The sequence below is a fragment of the Sorex fumeus genome, unplaced genomic scaffold (assembly GCF_029834395.1).
Source record: "Sorex fumeus unplaced genomic scaffold, SorFum_2.1 ptg000034l, whole genome shotgun sequence".
Lineage (NCBI taxonomy): Eukaryota > Metazoa > Chordata > Mammalia > Eulipotyphla > Soricidae > Sorex > Sorex fumeus.
In genome coordinates, this window is record NW_026606091.1 from 8,506,970 (window position 1) to 8,528,691 (window position 21,722).

Consider the following 21,722-nt stretch of genomic DNA (forward strand, 5'->3'; position numbering starts at 1 on the left):
TGACTCTCAGCATTAGTCAACACTAAGCAGATATTGATGCTTCTGGATTGCTGGGAATGCGTCATTGGTTTGCTTTCCATTGACAATGAAAAAGTATTATCAGGACCTTAGGTAGACTTTAAAAATATTTAACTCCCAAACTTAAAAACTTGTAAAGCTGTTCCAGTGATTGAAGCTGTCACCTCTAGGGCAGTTAAAATGAGAGGAAAATATGATCTATTGAAGATACAACTTGAGGTCTTTGGGAGATGTTACTTTTTCATACCTGTCTTTAAGTTAAAAGTAAGGGTTTTTTGTTTTAGTTTTGTTGTGATAGAATTCGTCTAGTAATAAGGGAGAGAAATATGGTATCACATATTTATAATTGAGAAAGTCCCAGAAATCAAAACTACTTGAAATTCCTCTTACCTTCTGCTTTCTTGCTCTCCCACCACCCTCCCTTCCTGTGCTTATTCTGGTGTAATGCATGTTTTTGAGAAACAAATGACAAACAAACAAGCAACCTAGGATTTAAAACAAAACATACTTTGAGGAATTTAAAATAAAATGTAATTCCAGAACATTTTGCCTTCTATTAAATATCAGATTTCTTAAATGTTTATCTAAATGGCATGTAAAATAGTTGCTACAATGATATTACTATTGTAACATTACTACTATCTAGTTCAAAAATTACTATCTAGTTCAAATATTACTATTGTAACATTACTACTATCTAGTTCAGAATTCCAGGAGGTGTACAATCTTAAATGGCAGATAATCATGATGTAAAATTAATCTGAAAGAGCTAAAAATATAGTATTTAAGAATAATTTACTATGTATTCTTTGAAGTTGATAATACATAGATTGAACATTAAATAACTTCAGTGGAGTAAAATTAATTATAGTTAGAGCTTACTATTCTACACTTTTTTCATTAAGATAATTTAATATGAAGAACCAAAGTGAGAATGTAGAGAAGAAAATATAATATCAAATCAGAAATAATGTTGGAGATTTTGTTCTACATAGTCATTCCACAATATCTAACTGGCATTTGAGAGAGAAAGCTCCCAATCATGCTCAGAAGAACAGGAGAACAGAACCGAAATTACACTCAGAATCCTACTGAGTTTCAATCAGAACCATTACAGCAATTTTTTTTGTTCTTGGCTTAGTTAGAAGCCTTGTCAACTAAAGAAGAACTAGGAAATTTCTGCCAAAGCCAAAGAATCAATGTTGGCAAGAAGTCAACTGACCTTTTTCTCAGCTTCTCTATAATCAATTACTTGAATTTTTGATCGTCAAACTCTTAGGACATATTAATTTATTGACTTATCAGTTTCTTCTGTAAGTCAGAAAATGAACTTTTTCTCTCAAGAATTCTTTATACATGATTTCAAATACCAACATGTGGTTTCCAGAATCTCAGATGTTTTGTTAGTTCTACAGATGTTTTGTGAATGCATTTCAGCAAAATTTGCCAGTTCTACAGAAAGTATCTATGGCTAATATATATAGTGTATGCACACACATACACACACACACACACACACACACACATACAGAAACACTGAGGAGAGCAGTTTCATTTTTAGAACTATAGGTTAAAATGGCTTTAGCTTCATATTGATGTGAATTATTTGAAAGACCACAAAGCACATCCATACCATTCAGTTCAAGAATATGTTTGCAATTACTAAAAACACAACATAAATTATTTTTTTAAATTATTGAAGTTTTTCCAATTTAGCTTTTGTACAGTTTTCCTTTATGGAAGATATAAAACTTTTGGTTTCAGACTTCTGCTCTTAATTGAACTTCCCACCTAAGTTCACTAATGTGTCCATTATAGTTGTTACTTTATAAAGCAAATTATCACATGGAAAAAGAAAACCAGATAAATTACTTCTGTGAATAATGAAAGTTTCTTTAAATCTAGACTATATGTATAGCCTGAAATATGTGTATAGATATGCATACATAATGTATGTGTACACATAACTATATCTATATATGTTTGCATGTGTGTATATATGCATCTCATTCTAATTTAAAGTTTAAATCTGTCAGAAAAATATTTCTATTAATATTAAATCAGTATTACAACTGAACAGAATACTTCTGGTTTGATAAATTTGTTTTTGAAATAAAAACATATTTGACTCCTTCCCTTGAGATAAACTTACTCAGAATACTAAAGGACCAACCCAGTTCCTGAATTCTAATCATTTCATATTTATCAATTGTAATGATGATATTATTCATTGAATGATGATATGATGTTATTTCATTTGGCTGTGAAACTGCATTCTGGTGGGGCTTTCTAAGATGCCTAGAGGTTCCTCAGCAATTTCTGAAATGAGCTTTACTCCAGGCTTCTCTTTGGATAAAATACCAAAAAGGAAAAAAAAATCACATTATTACAATTGTGAAATGAAAATCTTCCTGGAGTATTTGACATTAGGCAGAGTCAGGTATCTGTTTCCTGAAAAGTAGTAATGAGGTTGTCTTAATTCCATTTCCAAGGTGTTATTTTCAGACTGAGAAACAATTCTAGGACACAGATAATTTTTTTAACAGAAAAGCAACATTAATTCTTGCTGTCCTGTAAGTTCAAATTTATATACTTATAAATGATACAGAATAGAAGAAAGGTTACAATTTGAAACTAGATAGATTAAAGATGATTATAGGGAGTATGGCAACTAGCTAGAGAAACTCGATATGGGTCCTAGAGGGTACAGTTGTATTCATTGCAGGATACCCAGCAGTGCTCAGGGGTTAATCCTGCCCTTGCACTCAGGAATCACCCTTGGTGAGATCAGAGGACTATATGAGTTGCTAGGAACTGAACCCGGGTTGTCTATGTACAAGGCAAGTGCTCTACCCGTTGGACTCTCTCCATCCCAAGAAATGTTTAACGCTACCTTTGCTAGAAACAATACTAAAAGTACTTTGCGTGCGTGTGGTTTTTTTTATTCATCAAGACATTATACCTAGAAAGAGAAGGGTTGGTGTTTTGTTTTACATACAAAAATATTCTCTAGCTCAAAAAAATTTTGATAATGAGCTTATGTTTTCTAGAAACTGACTAATAAAGTCTGCCTTACTACCAACCTGGTGATCTCTCTGGCAGGCACTGTTAGACCAATTGGTAGACCTCTCTGAATTTTCCTTTTTAATTTGTAAATAGAAAAAAAAGTTCTCTTCCAACATGATCTGGCTTGTTATGATTAAATATAATAATTTGTGTTAATTCTGACATCCTATGGCACTTAGACAATCTTGACTTTTTCTTCTCTGCATGAGCGGAAAGGAGTTGAACTGTGCATAGACACAGAGAAGGATAAAAGAATCCATGTCCTATGTACCCAAAGTCTTCTGTGGCCTGAATAGCTTTTACACCCTGTCCCAAAGTTGACTTCTCTCCTCAGTAGCAAGGGACAGGCTCCATGCAGTGGCCTCTGAAAAGACCATGCTCTGTGTCACTGACAGTTCATCATATCCTCCAGCAGTGCTGCTGTGATAAGAAACAGATGATCTGATTTTCCTAAGCAAAGCCAGCAGCAAGTATCTGGGAAGGCACATGCCTCAGTATCCATAGTGTCTGCTTTTTAAGAAAGTACATCAAAAAGCGAATGGATTTTTACAAGAGCCCTGTTATTACTTTACGTCTGTAAACTCTCAGGAACAGGGAATCACAACCCTTACCTTGTACCATTGAAAGCAGAACTAGTATTCCACATTGTTAAGCAAGGATTAGATAAGATTTATAGAGACCTGATGTGTGTAGGAGAACTAATAATGGCATCTTCAGATTCATTTCCAATGCTTGTTACCTTGAGAGGCAGTGTGTAGATTTCTACTTTGCTTTTGTATGCCATGGGGTAAAACAATTGTGGCATTTTTGCAAAAGTTGACCCCTTTAATTTAGAGGCATGTCACATGCATTTTGTAAAGTCACATGCACAGTTCCAGATGACTAAGTTAAATGCTGTCTGTGGGCGGAAAGGAAAACCAGACTCAGGTACCTTCCTGATGATTTTGAAACTGTAAGAAGCACTCTTTTCCTTGTCTCACAATTCATTTTACTACTTCTGAGGATCTGTTGATGTCTGGAAAGGACTTTGTTTATAATACAGTTTCACCTGCTACATGATTTCAGTTCTATAAAAGTCCTATCATCCCTACTCTAAACACCTACTTTTGATTTCATTTAATTCTATATAGCTTGACCTCTTTTTTAACACTTGGAAAAAGTATTCTCCAAATATTCTCTTTCTTTATGTGTGTGTGAGCAAATACAGATCTAGTGTCTTTTATTGTTAATATGTACTTTGTCCTAAGACTTCTTTCATAAGTTCTTGATAACCTGTCCATGTTCCCGGGAGGTTTCTGGATAAAGAGTACATCAGAGGTCATACTAAGGTTAAGTGTCTATTGGGCAATGAGAAGCAAACTTATTACTTGAAGGAAACTATTACTTCATGTGCTTACTCAAAGTGTTTAATTATATGTAGCTGTCAGGCTTAAAACTGTTCACCTAGAACTTGGTTGCTACATTTGGCTCTGAAATCAACCACAAAGCTATTAGATGAAAAACACATTTAGATAAACCAGTCATGATTAGAAAGTGACAACATTCTGAAGCTGATGGATTTAGAGAAGCTCTTGTAATCTGTTATTCTAAAAACAGTATAAGTGATCTAAGGCCACAATCTATATTCATACCATTTGAAATAATTTACTGAGGGCTTTTTAACTGACCAGGGGTTCAGGAAAATGGATGGACCAAGGGACTCAATTGCTGGGTTTTCCAAGATGAAATATGTTGATTTATTTAGATATAATCATAAATTCAACATTCAAACATCATAATGTGACACCAAAGATTTAGAAAGGACTATTATTTTTCAAACTGAAAATTTTAGTTTTCAATTTTCCTAAGATTATATAAATAATATTCTTCATTGAATGTTCACCAGGTTTATGAATTTTTGCTAAAAGTCGTGTCAATAGTCCTTTCTAATCTGTGCAATTACAATAAAAGAAGTGCTATAAATGAAAATAAAAATGGGATTTATAATGAACTTCCTCCCCCCCAACTTCAATATTAGTGCAGATTTGACCTTTTACTGATAAATTTACTACTGCTGAAAATATCAGCTTTCCTAAATTTTAATGGTTACCCTTTGGTTCTCTGTCAATTAGAAGTTAAAACATCCATCATTATATGTGACACTTGATGAAATTTCTAGCAGTAATCACTAAATTAGTTCTACATGTGATTAAATCACATGTAATCTCTTAATCATTATATTTTTGTACCATCCATGACTTTGATTCTGAAACATTAATATTAAAACATCACAGTTATGTAATGGAAATCAGAGAAACACTGAACAGGGGTAGTGATGAGATAATAGTGGGGATACTTTGCATGTTCAACACCAAAGAGCCAGGCGGGACCCCTGAGCACTGCCAGATATGCCCTCCCCTCTCCTCCATTCCTCACTCCACCCCCCAAAAAAAGAAATAATAAAGTAAAACATTGGGAGTATCATGAAAACTTAGATTTTTTTTCAAAAAGAGTCAGTATTGTTTTTAGAGAATTCTTTATTTGTTCTTCATTTTTCCTTCTACTTCAGAGCTCTTTGGTAGTTGAAATTCAAAGTTCACACTTTGTAAAAGTGCTTTTGTAAAGTGAACAGAAGTACAAAGATACAAAAGTAAGAGAGAAATAACATGGATCCTACGTAAACTGAGTATGAATGTTGCTTATATTGAAGGTCCTCTTAAAAACAGTAATAAGCAAATATTTCTAGGTCTTAAATATCAAAAAGCGTTGCTGAAATGTCTGGTTATAGATGTAAGAATCTGAAACAGTCCAAGAGAATATAAATCACTTTATTTTCTTTAACATTAAATATAGATTCAATGGAAATAAATCATATTTATTACTCCTTTTAAAAGAAAACTTGAAGTTTGTTCCAGTTAGAGAAGTAAGACGATGACTTACTTCTGGGGCAGTTGTGTGAGCTCTTTCAGAGAAATATGGGTACTTAATGTGTCTCATTGTGCTGAAATGTGTAGATTGTGTGAATGAAAAATACTCTGTCAGTGAATCCTCACTTTAGAACTACCTAAGTACCTCTTTAGACAGGCACATGAAATAGCAAACAACTTAAAAACAAAGTTAGAAAAATATGTGCCTCTAGAAAAACTAATTCTTATCTGTATATTATTTCACAAGTATCCAGAAAGAAAAACAGAGAGAAGGATTCTAAGAATTTGATATTCCAATGTGTTCAATTCATATGGAAATGGGATATGTGAAATGAACATTCACATGTAAATATTAATGCTTCCTGTGTAATTTTTCTCTTTTGTAGTTGAAGTCATTAGATAGTATCTCAATTTATTGTCACTCATCTTGCTCATTTTAATTACTTTGTGATTCTTAGCTTTTGTGATGATTTACATCTCAGCCATGCTTGAGTAAAGGAAATTGCATCATGCAAAAATACGTATGCTTATTGCATACTTACTGCACTAGGAAAATAATGCAACTTTTAATAGAACCATCTTCCAATTCCACAGTACAAAGAAAATCAGGATGTACAGAATTTTTTTTTATTATTTGAGGAGTGAATTTAATAATCGAATAGACAAGAGATCTGGTATGTGTATTTCAATTTCAAACAGTCTTGATTTTTTTCCCTCACTACAACCAGAAGCTGTGGCCCCCACTCATTGTTAGAATTGGAAAACTGATTTTATTAATACTAAAATCCAAGATCTGAAATGATATAAATATTACTTTAGAAAGGATAATTCAGATAGAAAGGGGAACACCAAGTGGAGGGTGTTTGGAGGATCCTCCCAGGAGGGGAGATGCAGGTTGAAAGTAGACTGGACTGAACATGTTCGCCACTCAATGCCTCTTTGGCTGATCACAGCGCCCAGGAGGAGAGAGAGAACAGGGGGGAATGCCCTGCCACAGTGGCAGGGGGGGATGGGGGGATGGGAGGATGGGGGGGGAGGGATATTATCCTGGTGGTGGAAAATGGGCACTGGTGGAGGGATGGGTATTTGATCGTGGTATGACCGAAATCCAAGCACAAAAATTTTTAAATCTACAACTGTACCTCATGGTGTTTCACTAATAAAAAAAAAAAAAGAAAGGATAGACTTTAGGGTAACCAGTGTATATGTTTTCCATCCTATAGTGCATTTCTTTTTTGTATGTTTGTTTTGGGTTTTTTTTGTTTGGGGGCCAAACCCAGCTATGCGCCGTACATACTCATGGCAATGCTTGGATTATTATATGCAGTGCCTTGGATCAAACCTGTGTTGGTCAGGTGCAAAGCAAACTCCTTAACGCCTGTACTATCTCTCTAGTCCCTTCTACTACATTTTACAAAAATCTCAAACTACTTATTCATTATATCACAAGGCAAATGAAATCTAGCAGGTGGCTTGAAAGCTCTGCTATAGTCAGGTGACTCAAGGAGAGGATACTGTACGAGGGTACTGTCTCAAGCTCAACAGAATACAACATTAGCACTTTACCAGTGTACTGCCTATAATCATTCAGAGCCCATATCCATTTTTAATTTTTTGATAATAATAGTAAATAGAAAATACTTATAAAGTGTGCAGTGCTTAGCACATGTTTTCCTTTAAAAATATGTATGTTTTATTGTAAAATCTATATTGTATGAACTTTTTTATTTTAATTGTTTCAAACATATAGTTGGATGACATTGGGTACAGGTTGTGTAACTTTCAATGCCACGACATCCATTTCCATGTTTTCTTTCTTTTTTTCTAAACTGAAATTCTATGCCTGTTCAACAATAACTTGTTCTTCTTCCCTCTCCTCTGCCTCTGGTGCAAGAACTTCTTTAACTTTTGTGTCTATTAATTTCACTGTTCTTTTATTCCTTCTTAAGGCTATATAGTATCTGCTATATGAATATATCACATTTTGTTCATTCATTTACCCAGTAACAAGTTCTCTTCACCATATGTGATTTTTATATATGAACTAGTTAAATCTTCACAATAACTCAGTAATGTAGATATTTTTAGTATCTCCATTATATGGTAAGAAAAAAGCACAAAGGGGTTATAGCTAGAAAACTCTCTGTGTCCTATATTCCACATCAGGCTGAGTGCACCTACGGACTTGGCTTTTAATTGCCTTTTCTCCCACTATTCCTTTCAAATGATTTAGAAATCGAGTAAAATTTGTTCAGTTATGCTTAAACACTCACGTATCACCGCAGAACCAGGTTTTTGACTTATATTGTACAGGCAGCTTCATGTTTGCAGGGAATAGTCATTTAGCAATTGTCTCCAGTAATTGATGTATTTGTAGTCTCATTACTGCAAAGGAAATAGTTTTCTGGGGCAAGATGTTCTTGCTTTCTCAGGGTCCAGTCGTGTTTAATGATCACAGAATTGACTATAACCAGGTAAAGCATAAAAAAATAATTTAGAAGTGAAAACTGCCTTTGATAAATTTAACTATATGTGTTTGTGTGTGTATATATACATAATGCTTCTGTCTCTGACATAAAACATTATCTTCCACTGTCTCGGTAGGGACAACCAAAGATAAACTTTTCACACTGCCTAACATGAACATTTATAGTTTGTGTTTTCAACTCTAAATAGTTTTGGATGTTTAACTTCTGGCATATTTTTTGATGGACACGAGGACATACCACCTTAAGTGTCTGGATAGCACATTTAATTCACTTGTTAAAATCATTTGACCTGTTTGACACCAACCCTGTGTGATAACATTTAGGAATGAAGTCTTTGGGAAGCAATGATGTTTAGAGAGGTCGTAAGGGTCAGGATCTTAGAATGGATGGGATTGAATCCCAAGAAGGAAGAAGCACCCAACCCGACAGCTTTCTCCACGACTCAGTCCACACTCACAAAGTGGAAGCCATGTGAGTCCATAGGAAAAACACAACTATCTCCACCCCCCAAACGAGAGTGCTCACAAGTAGTCAACTGTGCTGGCATCCTGATCTCCAACTTTCAAAACAGAATTGGAGAAAATAAATTCCTGTTGTTTAAGTCACCCCTTCTTGGCATTTTGTTATGGCAGGATGTACTGAGTAATTCAGCTGTGTACATACATGTCTGAGGCCGTTACTGGTTTAATTCTGAAACTAGTCTTCAACTCACTTCAGTTCATCCCTGTGGAGACTGTAAGCAATACATGTAGTGGCAAAAAGTTACTTCCCCAGTTTATGGAGAGGAATTGTAGCATAGGGTGGTGGTCAGATGCTTGTTTAAGGACATGTAGTTAGTACAAATTGAGATTGTAGCCAAACCCAGGTAGTCTCTAGCTACAGAAGTTGTTTTATTATTAAATAGGGCACACATTTGATCTTTGGTTCTTCTCTGTAATAAATTGAAGCACAATAAAACCACGTTACTAAAATTATGTCATATAGCTATATTCATTAACAATTATGAAATGTAGGAATAATGTTAAAATATTAAGAAAATGTTACTTTTTGGGAAACAGGGCTTATATGCACAAGTCAAGCATCTCAGAGAAGAAATATCCCTTAGAGCTGAGATTCTTAATATTTTTAGCAGTCAAGACCGCTTTTCTCACTTTGTACATAATTCTGAGTATATAAGTATATAAATAAAATATTTATTGTTAACAAATCAGAAATTTTATTTATTTATTTATTTATTTATTTATTTTTGAGCCACACCTGACAATGCTCAAGGCTTACTTTTGACTCTGCAATAAGGAATCATTCTTGGCGGGGCTCAGGGTGCCATATGGGAGGTTAGAGATAAAACCTGGGTTGTCTGTGTGCAATGAAAATGCCCTACCTGCTGGACTATCTTTTCAGTTCCCAGACATTTATTTTAAAGAAAAAAGTTCTTCATACTCATATTTAATTACATAATTTTATATCCCATAGCTTAAGAAGCTAAACTTAAGTAGCAAAGAGAAGCTTTTCATAAAAAGATTGAGTAAACTCTTCAGTTAGAAAAGTTCCAGGCAAAATGGTGATGCAATGGATGTTTCTACTTTAACTAATATTTACTTTTTTTTTAACTTTAATGGGTTTTTTTTCCACTTTAATTTAAATCCCTACATTTAGAACTTTCTTTCATTTGCTCCAATAGTAGAATCCTGGGCCCCCTGTAATTAAGGTCCGGAGTTCTTTTATTCAAAGATACTTGTCTCTCAACAAATATATACTATTACATTGTATTTTAATTTATCATTTTCAGGAAGGAAACTGAGACTCAGACTACAAATTCATCTTGCCAAGACCACCATATGCAGATATATAGTGCATGCATGTTTCAAAGCACATTTTTCAGAAGAGAAACTGACCATTGTTTTTTTCTCACAGAGCTCCAGGACAGCACGCTCTGAGGAGGAGCGGGATGGCCTATGGGATGCATGGGGCCCATGGAGTGAATGCTCGAGGACCTGTGGAGGTGGCGCTTCCTACTCACTGAGACGCTGCCTCAGTAGCAAGTAAGTCCTGCTGCCCAGGAAGTGGGGATTTGGAGGTGTTGTTTGAAACATGAACCTCTCAGAGCATTTTATTACTCAGGAATCTACACACAGGAATGGAAGGGCGTTATAAAGACTTACATTTGTCTGCTATTTAATACCTGTCTTCAGCTAGCTATTTATATAATCTGATGTGATAGATAATATGGAACAATCACATCTAAAGTCTATTTTCATGTTTTAACTGGAAGAAGATTCACTATTAGCAATGAATCTAGTTTCTTTAAATCTGTAATTTATTCTACTTTTTACAGAGCCTGGCAAGCTACCGAGAGAGTATTATGCCCGTTGGGCAAAGCCTGGCAAGTTACCGGTGATGTATTCATTATGACAAAAATAGTTAACAACAAGTCTCACAATGGAGACATTACTGGTGCTTGATGGAGCAAATCCATGAACAACAGTGCTACAATGCAGTGCTACTTTTGACAGCACCCTAACAGGGTGAAAATAACTGTGAGAGTATTAATATTAATAGCATATTAAGTTTACATTGTTTTCCAATGTTACAAATATTTTGCAAATAAATTACATATTGGTTTAGTTTTCCAGTTATTGTCCTGGCCAGAACTTTACTAAGATCTCCCTTAAATGAATAATCTATTTTGAACATAAGGACATTTGTGTTGCCATTGTTATTTGGGGGCAGAGATCAGCACTCGGGGATCTCTCCTGGCTGGGAACCATAATGGGTGCCAGAGACTGAATCCAGAGCAGCTGTGTGTAAGGCAAGTGCCTTACCCACTGTACAATATTCCAGCCACCAAATACAGGGAGATTTGAAAGAATAGAAACTGCACTAGAAATTGTGCAAGAGTGAGAGACACTGAAAATACCACCGAGAGTGGTTCATAAATTCAAAGCTGTTAGAATGGAAAGTGGGCTGGAGTGATAGCACAGCCGTAGGGCATTTGCCTTGCATGCAGCCAACATGTCGACCGGAGTTCGATTCCTCCACCCCTCTCGGAGAGCCCGGCAAGCTACCAAGAGTATCTTGCCCGCTTGCAAAGCCTGGGAAGCTCCCCATGACGTATTCTATATGCCAAATACAGTAACAACAAAGTCTCACAATGGAGACGTTACTGGGCCCACTTGAGCAAATCGATGAGCAACAGGAGGACAGTGACCGTGAGAATGGAAAGTCTTTCCCTATATAATAATTAATCCAAAACACCTTCTTGAATTGTGTGGTCTATGACTGGATTTTTCTCCAGATAATAAAGTATAAAATGCCATGGCAATATTTTTAATGAAATATTTTATTTGACTATGAAAATTGCTGCTATGTTCCTAGTAAGAGGTTTGATCACAATGACTCTATGAAACATAAAGCAGAAAAAGAAAATATGCTGATTTTTGTAGATTTCATAAAGAAAGAGGTGGGATATATATTTAGAAGAACATCAGCTTATTTTAATAAGAATAAGAATTTCCTTTTCTTGTATATATGTGTACTCCCCCTCTGCTTTTGGTTTTCATTTTTGTTTTAGGATGGCAGGGGAAGTACTCAGGGAGACCAGGGTCACATCTGGGAGTGAGAATCTCTTGAATTCAGGATCTGTGTCTTAGTCTTTTCAGAAGCTCAGTAAATATTGCTTATTTCTCAGTAAATATTGCTTCTTTCTGAAGCTTATTTCTTTGGAGCTCAGTAGTAGCTTTACAGAAACAATAATAACTGGGTAGTGAAGAGGTTCCACTGGAAACCATGCCTCCTAGAAAATAGGACCTTAGAATGTATATATTGCAAGTAGACTTATCCTGCTATTTTACCGTTTTGATATTTGGATCTGCAACAGAGATGGATCTACGGGATTGCATTTAATAGTAATTATTTTTGTCTTTGGAGACTAGCTCACATTACATCTCTGAGAAAATAAAAAAGAATAAACCTTTTGCCCTGTCATTCCCCCTTCTCTTAAGTTCACTGGAAAGTATTTTAAGGAACATGTTAATATCACAAGTAAAATTCTGTCATTTTGCTATCACCAGAGATTTTTTAGTTGTTTATAATTTTTTGAAATATTTATGAGAGACCATAGTTTACAATGTTGTTCATAATAAGCAGAGGGGGATGGGGTGACGAATGGTGACATTTAAAGCACTTAACAGTATCATAACCATGTTATGAAAATTATAGTAAAACATTTTTCAAAACAAAACAAAGAACCATAATATTGGGAAAACTGTATACCTAGATTTTATGGAAAAATATGAGAATTCTTCAACTTGTGGGATTAATTATGAATTGGAAATTACAATGAGACTTGGTTAATCTTCTGAGTAGAGAAAATATCTAGAGATTGTTTCATATTATAAGAAAAATCTGAAACTCAAAGAAATTTTAAAGTGTATGTAAGTGTTATATATAAAATCTTTAAATCCAATGTAGCAGTACTTGATACTGAATGAAAATGCATTGAATCGGGGGATACTAGGAAGACCCTTTCTTTATTCTTCCATGTCCTTTCTCTAAGGTTCACAGAAAGTGAGCAACTTAATTTTCTCAATTTCTGATATTACAGCATTGATAATTTCCTTAACCTGTAAAAAAAGAAATTGCATAACGTTTTCTCTAACATTGACTAATTTCTATAAAATTATTTGTCTTTTGTCAAGTAAATCTGATGACAATAATAATAATAATAGTAATGACAGTTAATCTTTTCTCACCAGGTGGTATATAGTATCTGGTTTTATCTATTTTATTAGAATAGAGATCACTTACTAGTACTTTAATGATGTCAATTTAGTTTAGTACCAGATAGCCTGAGAAACTGTTATTTCTTTACCTTCTGTTACTCTGAAGAAATATTTTTAGCAAAATAATTTGTCTGATTGAATTACTGTTGTGTGATACTTAGTTAACTTCCCTTCTTTAACTTAGATAATTAAGTTTATATACACACACACACGTATGTATGCATATATATAGAGAGAGAATATACTTACATCACATATGTATAAATATATATTTGTATTTATGTCTCTGACAGCTCTATTTTTTAAAAATTTTTATTAGTGAGATACCATGAGCTACAGTTGTAGACTTACAAATATTTTTGCTTGGATTTCAATTATATAATGATGAAATACCCATCCCTCCACCAGTGCCCATTTCTCACCACCACGGATCCCAGTATCCCTCCCATCCCCCATCCCCCCATCCCACTTGCCACTGTGGCAGGGTACTACCTTTTGTTCTCTCTCTCCTATTGGGTGTTGTGGTTTGCTAAAGAGGCAATGGGTGGCAATCATGTTTGGTCTATAGTCTACTTTCAGCATGCTTCTCCCATCCTGGCAGAATTCTCCCAACACCCTTTATTTGGTGCTCCCTTTTCTATCTGAGCTCCCTTTTCCCCTAGCATGTGTGGCTGGCCACCAAGCCATGGAGTAAAAATTTCTGGTATTAATCTCGGCCATTCTTGGGTGTTAGTCTCCAATTTTGTTACTTTATGTTCCCCAGATGAATGCAATCTTTCTATGTCTATCCCTTTCTTTCTGAGTCATTTCGCTTAACATGATACTGTCCATGTAGTACCACTTGTATGTAAATTTCATGACTTCATCTTTTCTAACAGCTACATAGTACTCCATTGTGTAAATGTACCAAAGTTTCTTTAACCAGTCATCTGTTCTCGGGCACTCAGGTTTTTTCTATATTCTGGCTATTGTAAAGAGTGCCGCTATGAACAAACAAGTGCAGATGTCACTTTGACTATATTTTTTTGCCTCTTTGGGATATATTCCCAGGAGTGGTATTGCTGGGTCAAATGGGAGCTCAATTTCCAATTTTTTGAGAATTGTCCATACTGTTATCCAAAAGGGCTGAACCAGTTGGCATTCCCACCAGCAGTGAAGGAGGGTCCCTTTATCGCTATATTCACGCCAGCACTGGTTGCTTTTGTTCTTGTGGATGTGGGGAGATGTCAGTATATTCAACCCTGTTCTATTGGTCTCCATCTCTGCCTTTGTTCCAGTACCATGCTGTTTTAATTATTACTGCTTTGTAGTAGAGTTTGAAGTTAGGGAGGTTGATTCCTCCCATTTTCTTTTTCCCAAGAATTGCTTTAGCTATTCGTGGGGCTTATTGTTCCATATATATTTCAGGAGTGTTCGTTCCATTTCTTTGAAGAATGTCATGGGTATTCTTATAGGGATCGCATTGAATTTGTACAGTGCTTTGGGAAGTATTGCCATTTTGACAATGTTAATTCTCCCTATCCACGAACAGGGGATATTTTTCCATTTCCTCGTGTCCTCTTTTATCTCCTGAAGCAGAATATTGTAGTTTTCTTTGTACAGGTCCTTTACTCCCTTAGTTCAGCTGATTCCTGGGTACTTGATTTTCTGGGACACAGTTGTGAACAGAATTGTTCTCTTCATGTCACTTTCTTCTCTTTCACTATTTGCATATAGGAAAGCCTGCAACTTTACTATACAAGTCTATTGTTTCTAGGAGTTTCTTGGTAGAGGTTTTAGGGTTCTCTCAGTATCATATCATCTGCGAATAGTGAGAGCTTGATTTCTTCCTCTCCCTACCTGGATGCCCTTAATATCTTTTTCTTGTCTAATCGCAATTGCAAGTACTTCTAGTACTATATTGAACAGCAGTGGAGAGAGTGGACATCCTTGTCTCGTCCCTTAGAGGGAAGGCTCTCAGTTTTTCCACAATGAGGATGATGCTTGATTTAGGCTTGTGGTAGATGGCTTTAACTATATTGAGGAAAGTCCCCTCTATCGCCATTTTGGCAAGGGTTTTTATCATAAATGGGTGCTGTATCTTGCCACATGCTTTCTCTGCATCTATTGATATGATCATATGACTTTTATCTTTTCCTATGTTGATATGATGGATTATGTTGATTGATTTCTGAGTGTTAAACCATCCTTAGATACCCTTACATCCCCATCCTTACATCCCCCAAGTAGGGATGAATCCTACTTGGTCATGGTGTATGATCTTTTTGATGAGCAGTTGAATTTTGTTTGCTAGTATTTTGTTGAGAATCTTTCCATCTGTGTTCATCAGGGATATTGGCCTGTAGTTTTCTTTTCTTGTGGTGTCTTTGTTTCCTTTTGGTATTAGAGAGATATGGACTTTGGGGCTGAAGCCATAGCACAGCGGGTAGGGCATTTGCCTTGCATGCCGCCATCCTGGGTTCTATTCCCAGCATCCCATAGGGACCCCTATGCACCGCCAGGAGTAATTCCTGAGTGCATGATCCAGGAGTAACCCCTGTGCATCACCGGGTGTGACCCAAAAAACCAAAAAAAAAAAAAAAGATATGGGCTTCATAGAAACTGTTTGGGAGAGTTTCCTTTTTTTCAATTTCCTGGAAAAGCTTGAGAAGGACTGGCAGTAGGTCCTCTTTAAATGTTTGGAAAAATTCGCTAGTGAATCTATCTGGACCTGGGCTTTTGTTTTTGGGAAGTCTTTTGATTACAGTTTCAATTTCCTTGATGTTAATTGGTCTATTCAGGTACTCTATATCTTCTTTTTTTTTTCTTTTTTTATTAGTGAAACACCATGAGGTACAGTTATAGGCTTACAAATTTTGTGCTTGGGTTTCAGTTATACAATGAACAAGTGCCCATCCCTCCACCAGTGCCCATCATTCATCACCACGGGTCCCTGCATCCCCTCCACCTCCCATCCCCCCCATCCCATCCTGCCTCTGTGGCAGGGTATTCCCCCTTGTTCTCTCTCTCTTCTTTTGGGTACTGTGTTTTGCAAGAGAGGCATTGAGTGGCAATCATGTTTGGTCTATAGACTACTTTTAGCATGCTTCTCCCACCCTGGGAGGGTCCTCACAACACCCTTCATTTGGTGCTCTCTTCTCTATCTGAGCTTCCTTTTCACCTAGAACGTGTGGCTGGCCTTCCGTTCATGGAGCAAAATTCCTGGTACTAATCTCAGGCATTCCTGGGTGTTAGTCTCCCTTTTTGTTGCTTTATGTTCCCCAGATGAATGCAATCTTTCTGTGTCTCTCCTGCTCTTTCTGAGTCATTTCACTTAACATGATACTTTCCATGTAATAACACTTGTAAATGTAAATTTCATAACTTCATCTTTTCTAACAGCTACATAGTACTCCATTGTGTAAATGTACCAAAGTTTCTTTAACCAGTCATCTGCTCTTGGGCACTCAGGTTTTTTCCAGATTCTGGTTATTGTAAAGAGTGCTGCAATGAACAAACAATTGCAGATGTCACTTCGACTATACCTTTTTGCCTCTCTGGGATATATTCCCAGGAGTGGTATTGCTGGGTCAATGGCAGATCAAATTCTAATTTTTTGAGTGTCGTCCATACTGTTTTCCAAAAGGGTTGGACCAGCCGGCATTCCTACCAGCAGTGAAGGAGGGTCCCTTTCTCGCCACATCCTCGCCAGCACCGGTTGCTTTTGTTCTTGTGGATGTGGGCCAGTCTCTGTGGTGTGAAATGATATCTCATTGTGGTTTTGATCTGCATCTTTCTGATGATTAGTGATGTAGAGCATTTTCTCATGTGCCCTTTTGCCAGTCGAATTTCTTCTTTGCAGAAGTTTCTGTTTATTTCCTCACCCCATTTTTTGATGGGGTTGGGTGATTTCTTCTTGTGGAGTTTAACCAGTACCTTGTATATCCTTGATATCAACCCCTTGTCGGATGTGTATTTGGTGAATATCCTTTCCCATTCTGTAGACTGTATTTTGGTCACTGTTTCTTTTGAGGTGCAGAAGCTTCTTAGATTAAGATAGTCCCATTTGTCTATCTCTGTTTTCACTTGCTCGGCCAGTGGCGTGACATCTTTGAAGATACCATTAGCTTCAATATCATGGAGAGTTTTGCCGACTTTGTCTTCAATAGACATTATGGATTCCGGTCTGATGTTGAGGTCATAAATCCATTTTGATCTTACTTTTGTGCATGGTGTTAGGCAGAGATCTGATCCCACTTTTTTGCATGTAGCCATCCAATTTTGCCAGCACAGTTTATTAAAGAGGCTTTCCCTGCTCCATTTCACTTTTCTTGCCCCCTTATCAAAGATTAGATGATTATATGTTTGGGAGGAAATGTCAGTATATTCAACTCTGTTCCATTGGTCTGCAGGTCTGCTTTTGTTCCAGTACCATGCTGTTTTAATTATTACTGCCTTGTAGTAGAGTTTGAAGTTAGGGAGGTTGATTCCTCCCATTTTCTTTTTCCCAAGAATTGATTTAGCTATTCGTGGGGGCTTATTGTTCCATATAAATTTCAGGAGTGTTTGCTCCATTTCTTTGAAGAATGTCATGGGTGTCCTTATAGGGATTGCATTGAATTTGTACAGTGCTTTGGGAAGTATTGCCATTTTGATTATGTTGATTCTCCTCATCCATGAACAGGGGATATTTTTCCATTTCCTCGTGTCCTCTTTTATCTCCTGAAGCAGAATATTGTAGTTTTCTTTGTACAGGTCCTTTACTTCCTTAGTTAAGCTGATTCATAGATACTTGATTTTCTGGGGCACAATTGTGAATGGGATTGTTTTCTTGATGTCACTTTCTTCTCTTTCACTATTTGCGTATAGGAATGCCATGGATTTTTGGGTATTGATTTTATAGCCTGCCACTTTACTATACAAGCCTATTGTTTCTAAGAGTTTCTTGGTAGAGGTTTTAGGGTTCTCTAAGTATAGTATCATGTCATCTGCGAATAGTGAGAGCTTAATTTCTTCTTTCCCTATCTGGATGCCCTTAATATCTTTTTCTTGCCTAATCGCTATTGCAAGTACTTCCACTACTATATTGAACAGTAGTGGAGAGAGTGGGCATCCTTGTCTCGTCCCTGAACTTAGGGGGAAGGGTCTCAGTTCTTCCCCATTGAGGATGATGTTTGCTGTAGGTTTGTGGTAGATGGCTTTAACTATATTGAGGAAAGTCCCCTCTATCCCCATTTTGGAAAGGGTTTTCATCATGAATGGGTGCTGGATCTTGTCGAATGCTTTCTCTGCGTCTATTGATATGATCATATGATTTTTATCTTTTCTTTTGTTGATATGATGGATTATGTTGATTGATTTCCGAATGTTGAACCATCCTTGCATCCCTGGGATGAATCCCACTTGGTCATGATGTATGATCTTTTTGATGAGTTGTTGTATTCTATTTGCTAGTATTTTGTTGAGAATCTTCGCATCCGTGTTCTTCTGGGATATTGGCCTGTAGTTTTCTTTTCTTGCGGTGTCTTTGTTTCCTTTTGGTATTAGAGAGATATGGGCTTCATAGAAGCTGTTTGGGGGAGTTTCTGTTTTTTCAATTTCCTGGAAAAGCTTGAGAAGAACTGGCAATAGGTCCTCTTTAAATGTTTGGAAAAATTCGCTAGTAAATCCGTCTGGGCCTGGGCTTTTGTTTTTGTGAAGACTTTTGATTACAGTTTCAATTTCCTTGATGTGAATAGGTCTATTCAGGTACTCTATATCTTCTTGATTCAGCTTTGGGAGATGGTAGGAATCCAGGAATTTATCCATTTCTTCCAGGTTCTCGTGTTTCGTGGCATACAGACTTTCAAAGTAGTCTCTGATGATCTCTTGAATTTCTTTAGTTTCTGTTGTGATATCCCCATTCTTATTTCTGATTCGATTTATTAGGGTTCTCTCTCTCTCTCTGTTTCTTTGTGAGTGTTGCTAGTGGTTTATCTATCTTATTTATTTTCTCGAAGAACCAGCTCTTGGTTTCATTGATCTTTCGGATTGTTTCTTTGTTTTTCATGTCGTTGATTTCTGCTCTAAGTTTTATGATCTCTTTCCTTCTGCCCGATTTAGGCTCTTTCTGTTGATCCTTTTCTAAGGTCTTGAGCTGTGAGGTCAAATTGTTTATGTGCATCGTTTCTATTGACTTAAGATATGCTTGCAGAGCTATAAATTTTCCCCTTAATACAGCTTTCGCTGCATCCCATAAGTTCTGGTAGTTTGTGTCTTCATTCTCATTTGTTTCCAGGTATCTTTTGATTTCATCCTTGACTTCGTTCCTGACCCACTTGTTGTTCAGCATCGAGTTGTTTAATTTCCAGGTGTTTGATTTGGTTCTCTGTGTCTTTGTGTGATTCACTTCTATCCTCAGTGCATCATGGTCTGAAAAGATGGCTGATACTATTTCTATCTTCCTGATTCTGTTGAGGTATGTTTTGTGTCCTAGCACATGGTCTATTTTGGAAAATGTTCTGTGCGCGCTGGAGAAGAATGTGTATTCTTTCTTTTTGGGGTGTAAAGCCCTGTATAAGTCCATAAGCCCTTTCTCTTCTATTACTTCTTTCAAAGCCAATAATTCCTTGCTGGGTTTTGTTCTTGTTGATCTATCCAGAGGTGATAAGGCGATGTTGAAGTCTCCAAGTACTATTGTGTTGGTAGTGATGTCCTCCTTAAAATCTGTTAGCAGTTGTTTTAAATATTTAGCTGTTCCCTCATTAGGTGCGTATACATTTAAGAGTGTGATTTCTTCCTGTTGTACGTATCCCTTGATGAAGAGAAAATAGACTTCACTGTCCCTTCTAATCTTTTTCAAGGTGAAATTAATGTTGTCGGATACTAGTATGGCCACCCCAGCTTTTTTGAGGGAGTTGTGTGCTTGCAGGACTGTTTTCCATCCTTTGACTTTGAGTCTGTGTTTGCTCTGGCTGTTGAGATGAGTTTCTTGTAGGCAGCAGAATGTTGGGTTCTGTCTCTGTATCCATTTTGCCACTCTGTGTCTCTTAACTGGTGAATTTAGACCATTGACATTGAGAGAGAGAATGGTTATGGGGTTTTGTGTCATCTTTCTGTGCGGGTGTGTTGTGGTTGTAGGGTTTGTCTTTTCTTATAGTAGTCCCTTTAGTACTTGCTTTAGGTTTGGTTTTGAGTCTATGAAGTTCCTGAGCCGCTGTTTATCTATAAAATAGTGTACCGTTCCTTCGATTTTGAGTGAGAATTTAGCCGGGTAGAGTATTCTTGGTGAAGCATTCAGTGAGTTTTTTCACAATATCTCACCACTGCCTTCGGGATTGGAGGGTTTCCTCTGATAGATCTGCTGTGAATCTAAGGGGTGCTCCTTTTTATGTTATTTCCTTCTTTGACTTTTGACACCTCTATTTTTTTTATCTTCAACTACTGATTTAGGTTTTTCCACAGAGCTCCAAGTGCATAAATTACTTACGATATTTTATATATCACTCACTGTCACTGTCCTCCCGTTGTTAATTGATTTGCTCGAGCAGGCCCAGTAACATTGTGAGACTTGTTACTGTGTTTGGCATATTGAATACCTCACGGGGAGCTTGCCAGGCTTTGCCGTGAGGGTGTGATACTCTCGGTAGCTTGCCGGGTTCTTCGAGAGGGGCAGAGGAATCGAACTCCAGTCGGCTGTTGGCTGCATACAAGGCAAATGCCCTACCCACTGTGATATTGCTCCGGCCCATCATATATATATGTATATATATATATGTATGTATACAATGTATACCCCTTTTTCATATATACATATGAAAAAGGGGTATATATTAGTCTATAAGCACCATATGCGAAAATCAAGATTAGCTTATTGAAGACAAAGAGTCATAGACCTAGAGGCTCTCATTGGTGGTTGAAGAAAATTTAAAGGTAATTATGATGGTTTTGCACTGTGAAATACCAAATTAATCTTTGGATTAGTTAAAAATAGCATAAATTAATTAAGAGTATGAATACTTTGCATCATACCAATTGATTATATGAAGAATTTCTTGATTTATAAATATTAAAATAGCAAAAGAAATGCAAAAAATTTGAGGGGTTATCCTCAAATTTTTTCTAACAGATATAAGCAATTTTAAAGTAAATAAATTATGAAATAATTTGGGGGTTAAATAAAATTATTAGATAAACAAGAGATAAAATCTCCACACTGTGGAGATGCATAGAATAAAAAATTATGTTTTTAAAGAGTAAATTATGTCATAATAACATAAAAATTGAAATAAATCTATCCAAAGAATCTTATATCCCAAGAATAGGAAACATTACTTCAAGCTCATAATAATTTCATTTAATAATAATTGTGGTAAAGTAAAATAACCTTTCTGACTTTTTTGTTGAAAATACAACTTTAATCCCATAAAAGTATATTTATATTAATATAGGTTTTAGTTAGTAATTGTTTCTCAACATATAATAATAACGAAGAAATAGTGTTA

At 36.2% G+C, this 21,722-nt stretch overlaps 1 protein-coding gene across 2 annotated transcripts in view; it reads left to right on the top strand.

Moving 5' to 3' along the window:
- ADAMTSL1 (ADAMTS like 1) overlaps positions 1 to 21,722 on the top strand; it is a 454,178-nt gene that overhangs the window by 36,597 nt on the left and 395,859 nt on the right. For both annotated transcript variants that reach the window (XM_056117099.1, XM_056117100.1), the window contains exon 2: positions 10,394 to 10,521. In XM_056117099.1, the coding sequence (XP_055973074.1) occupies positions 10,394 to 10,521 (128 nt within the window). The remainder of the gene's footprint in view (positions 1 to 10,393; positions 10,522 to 21,722) is intronic.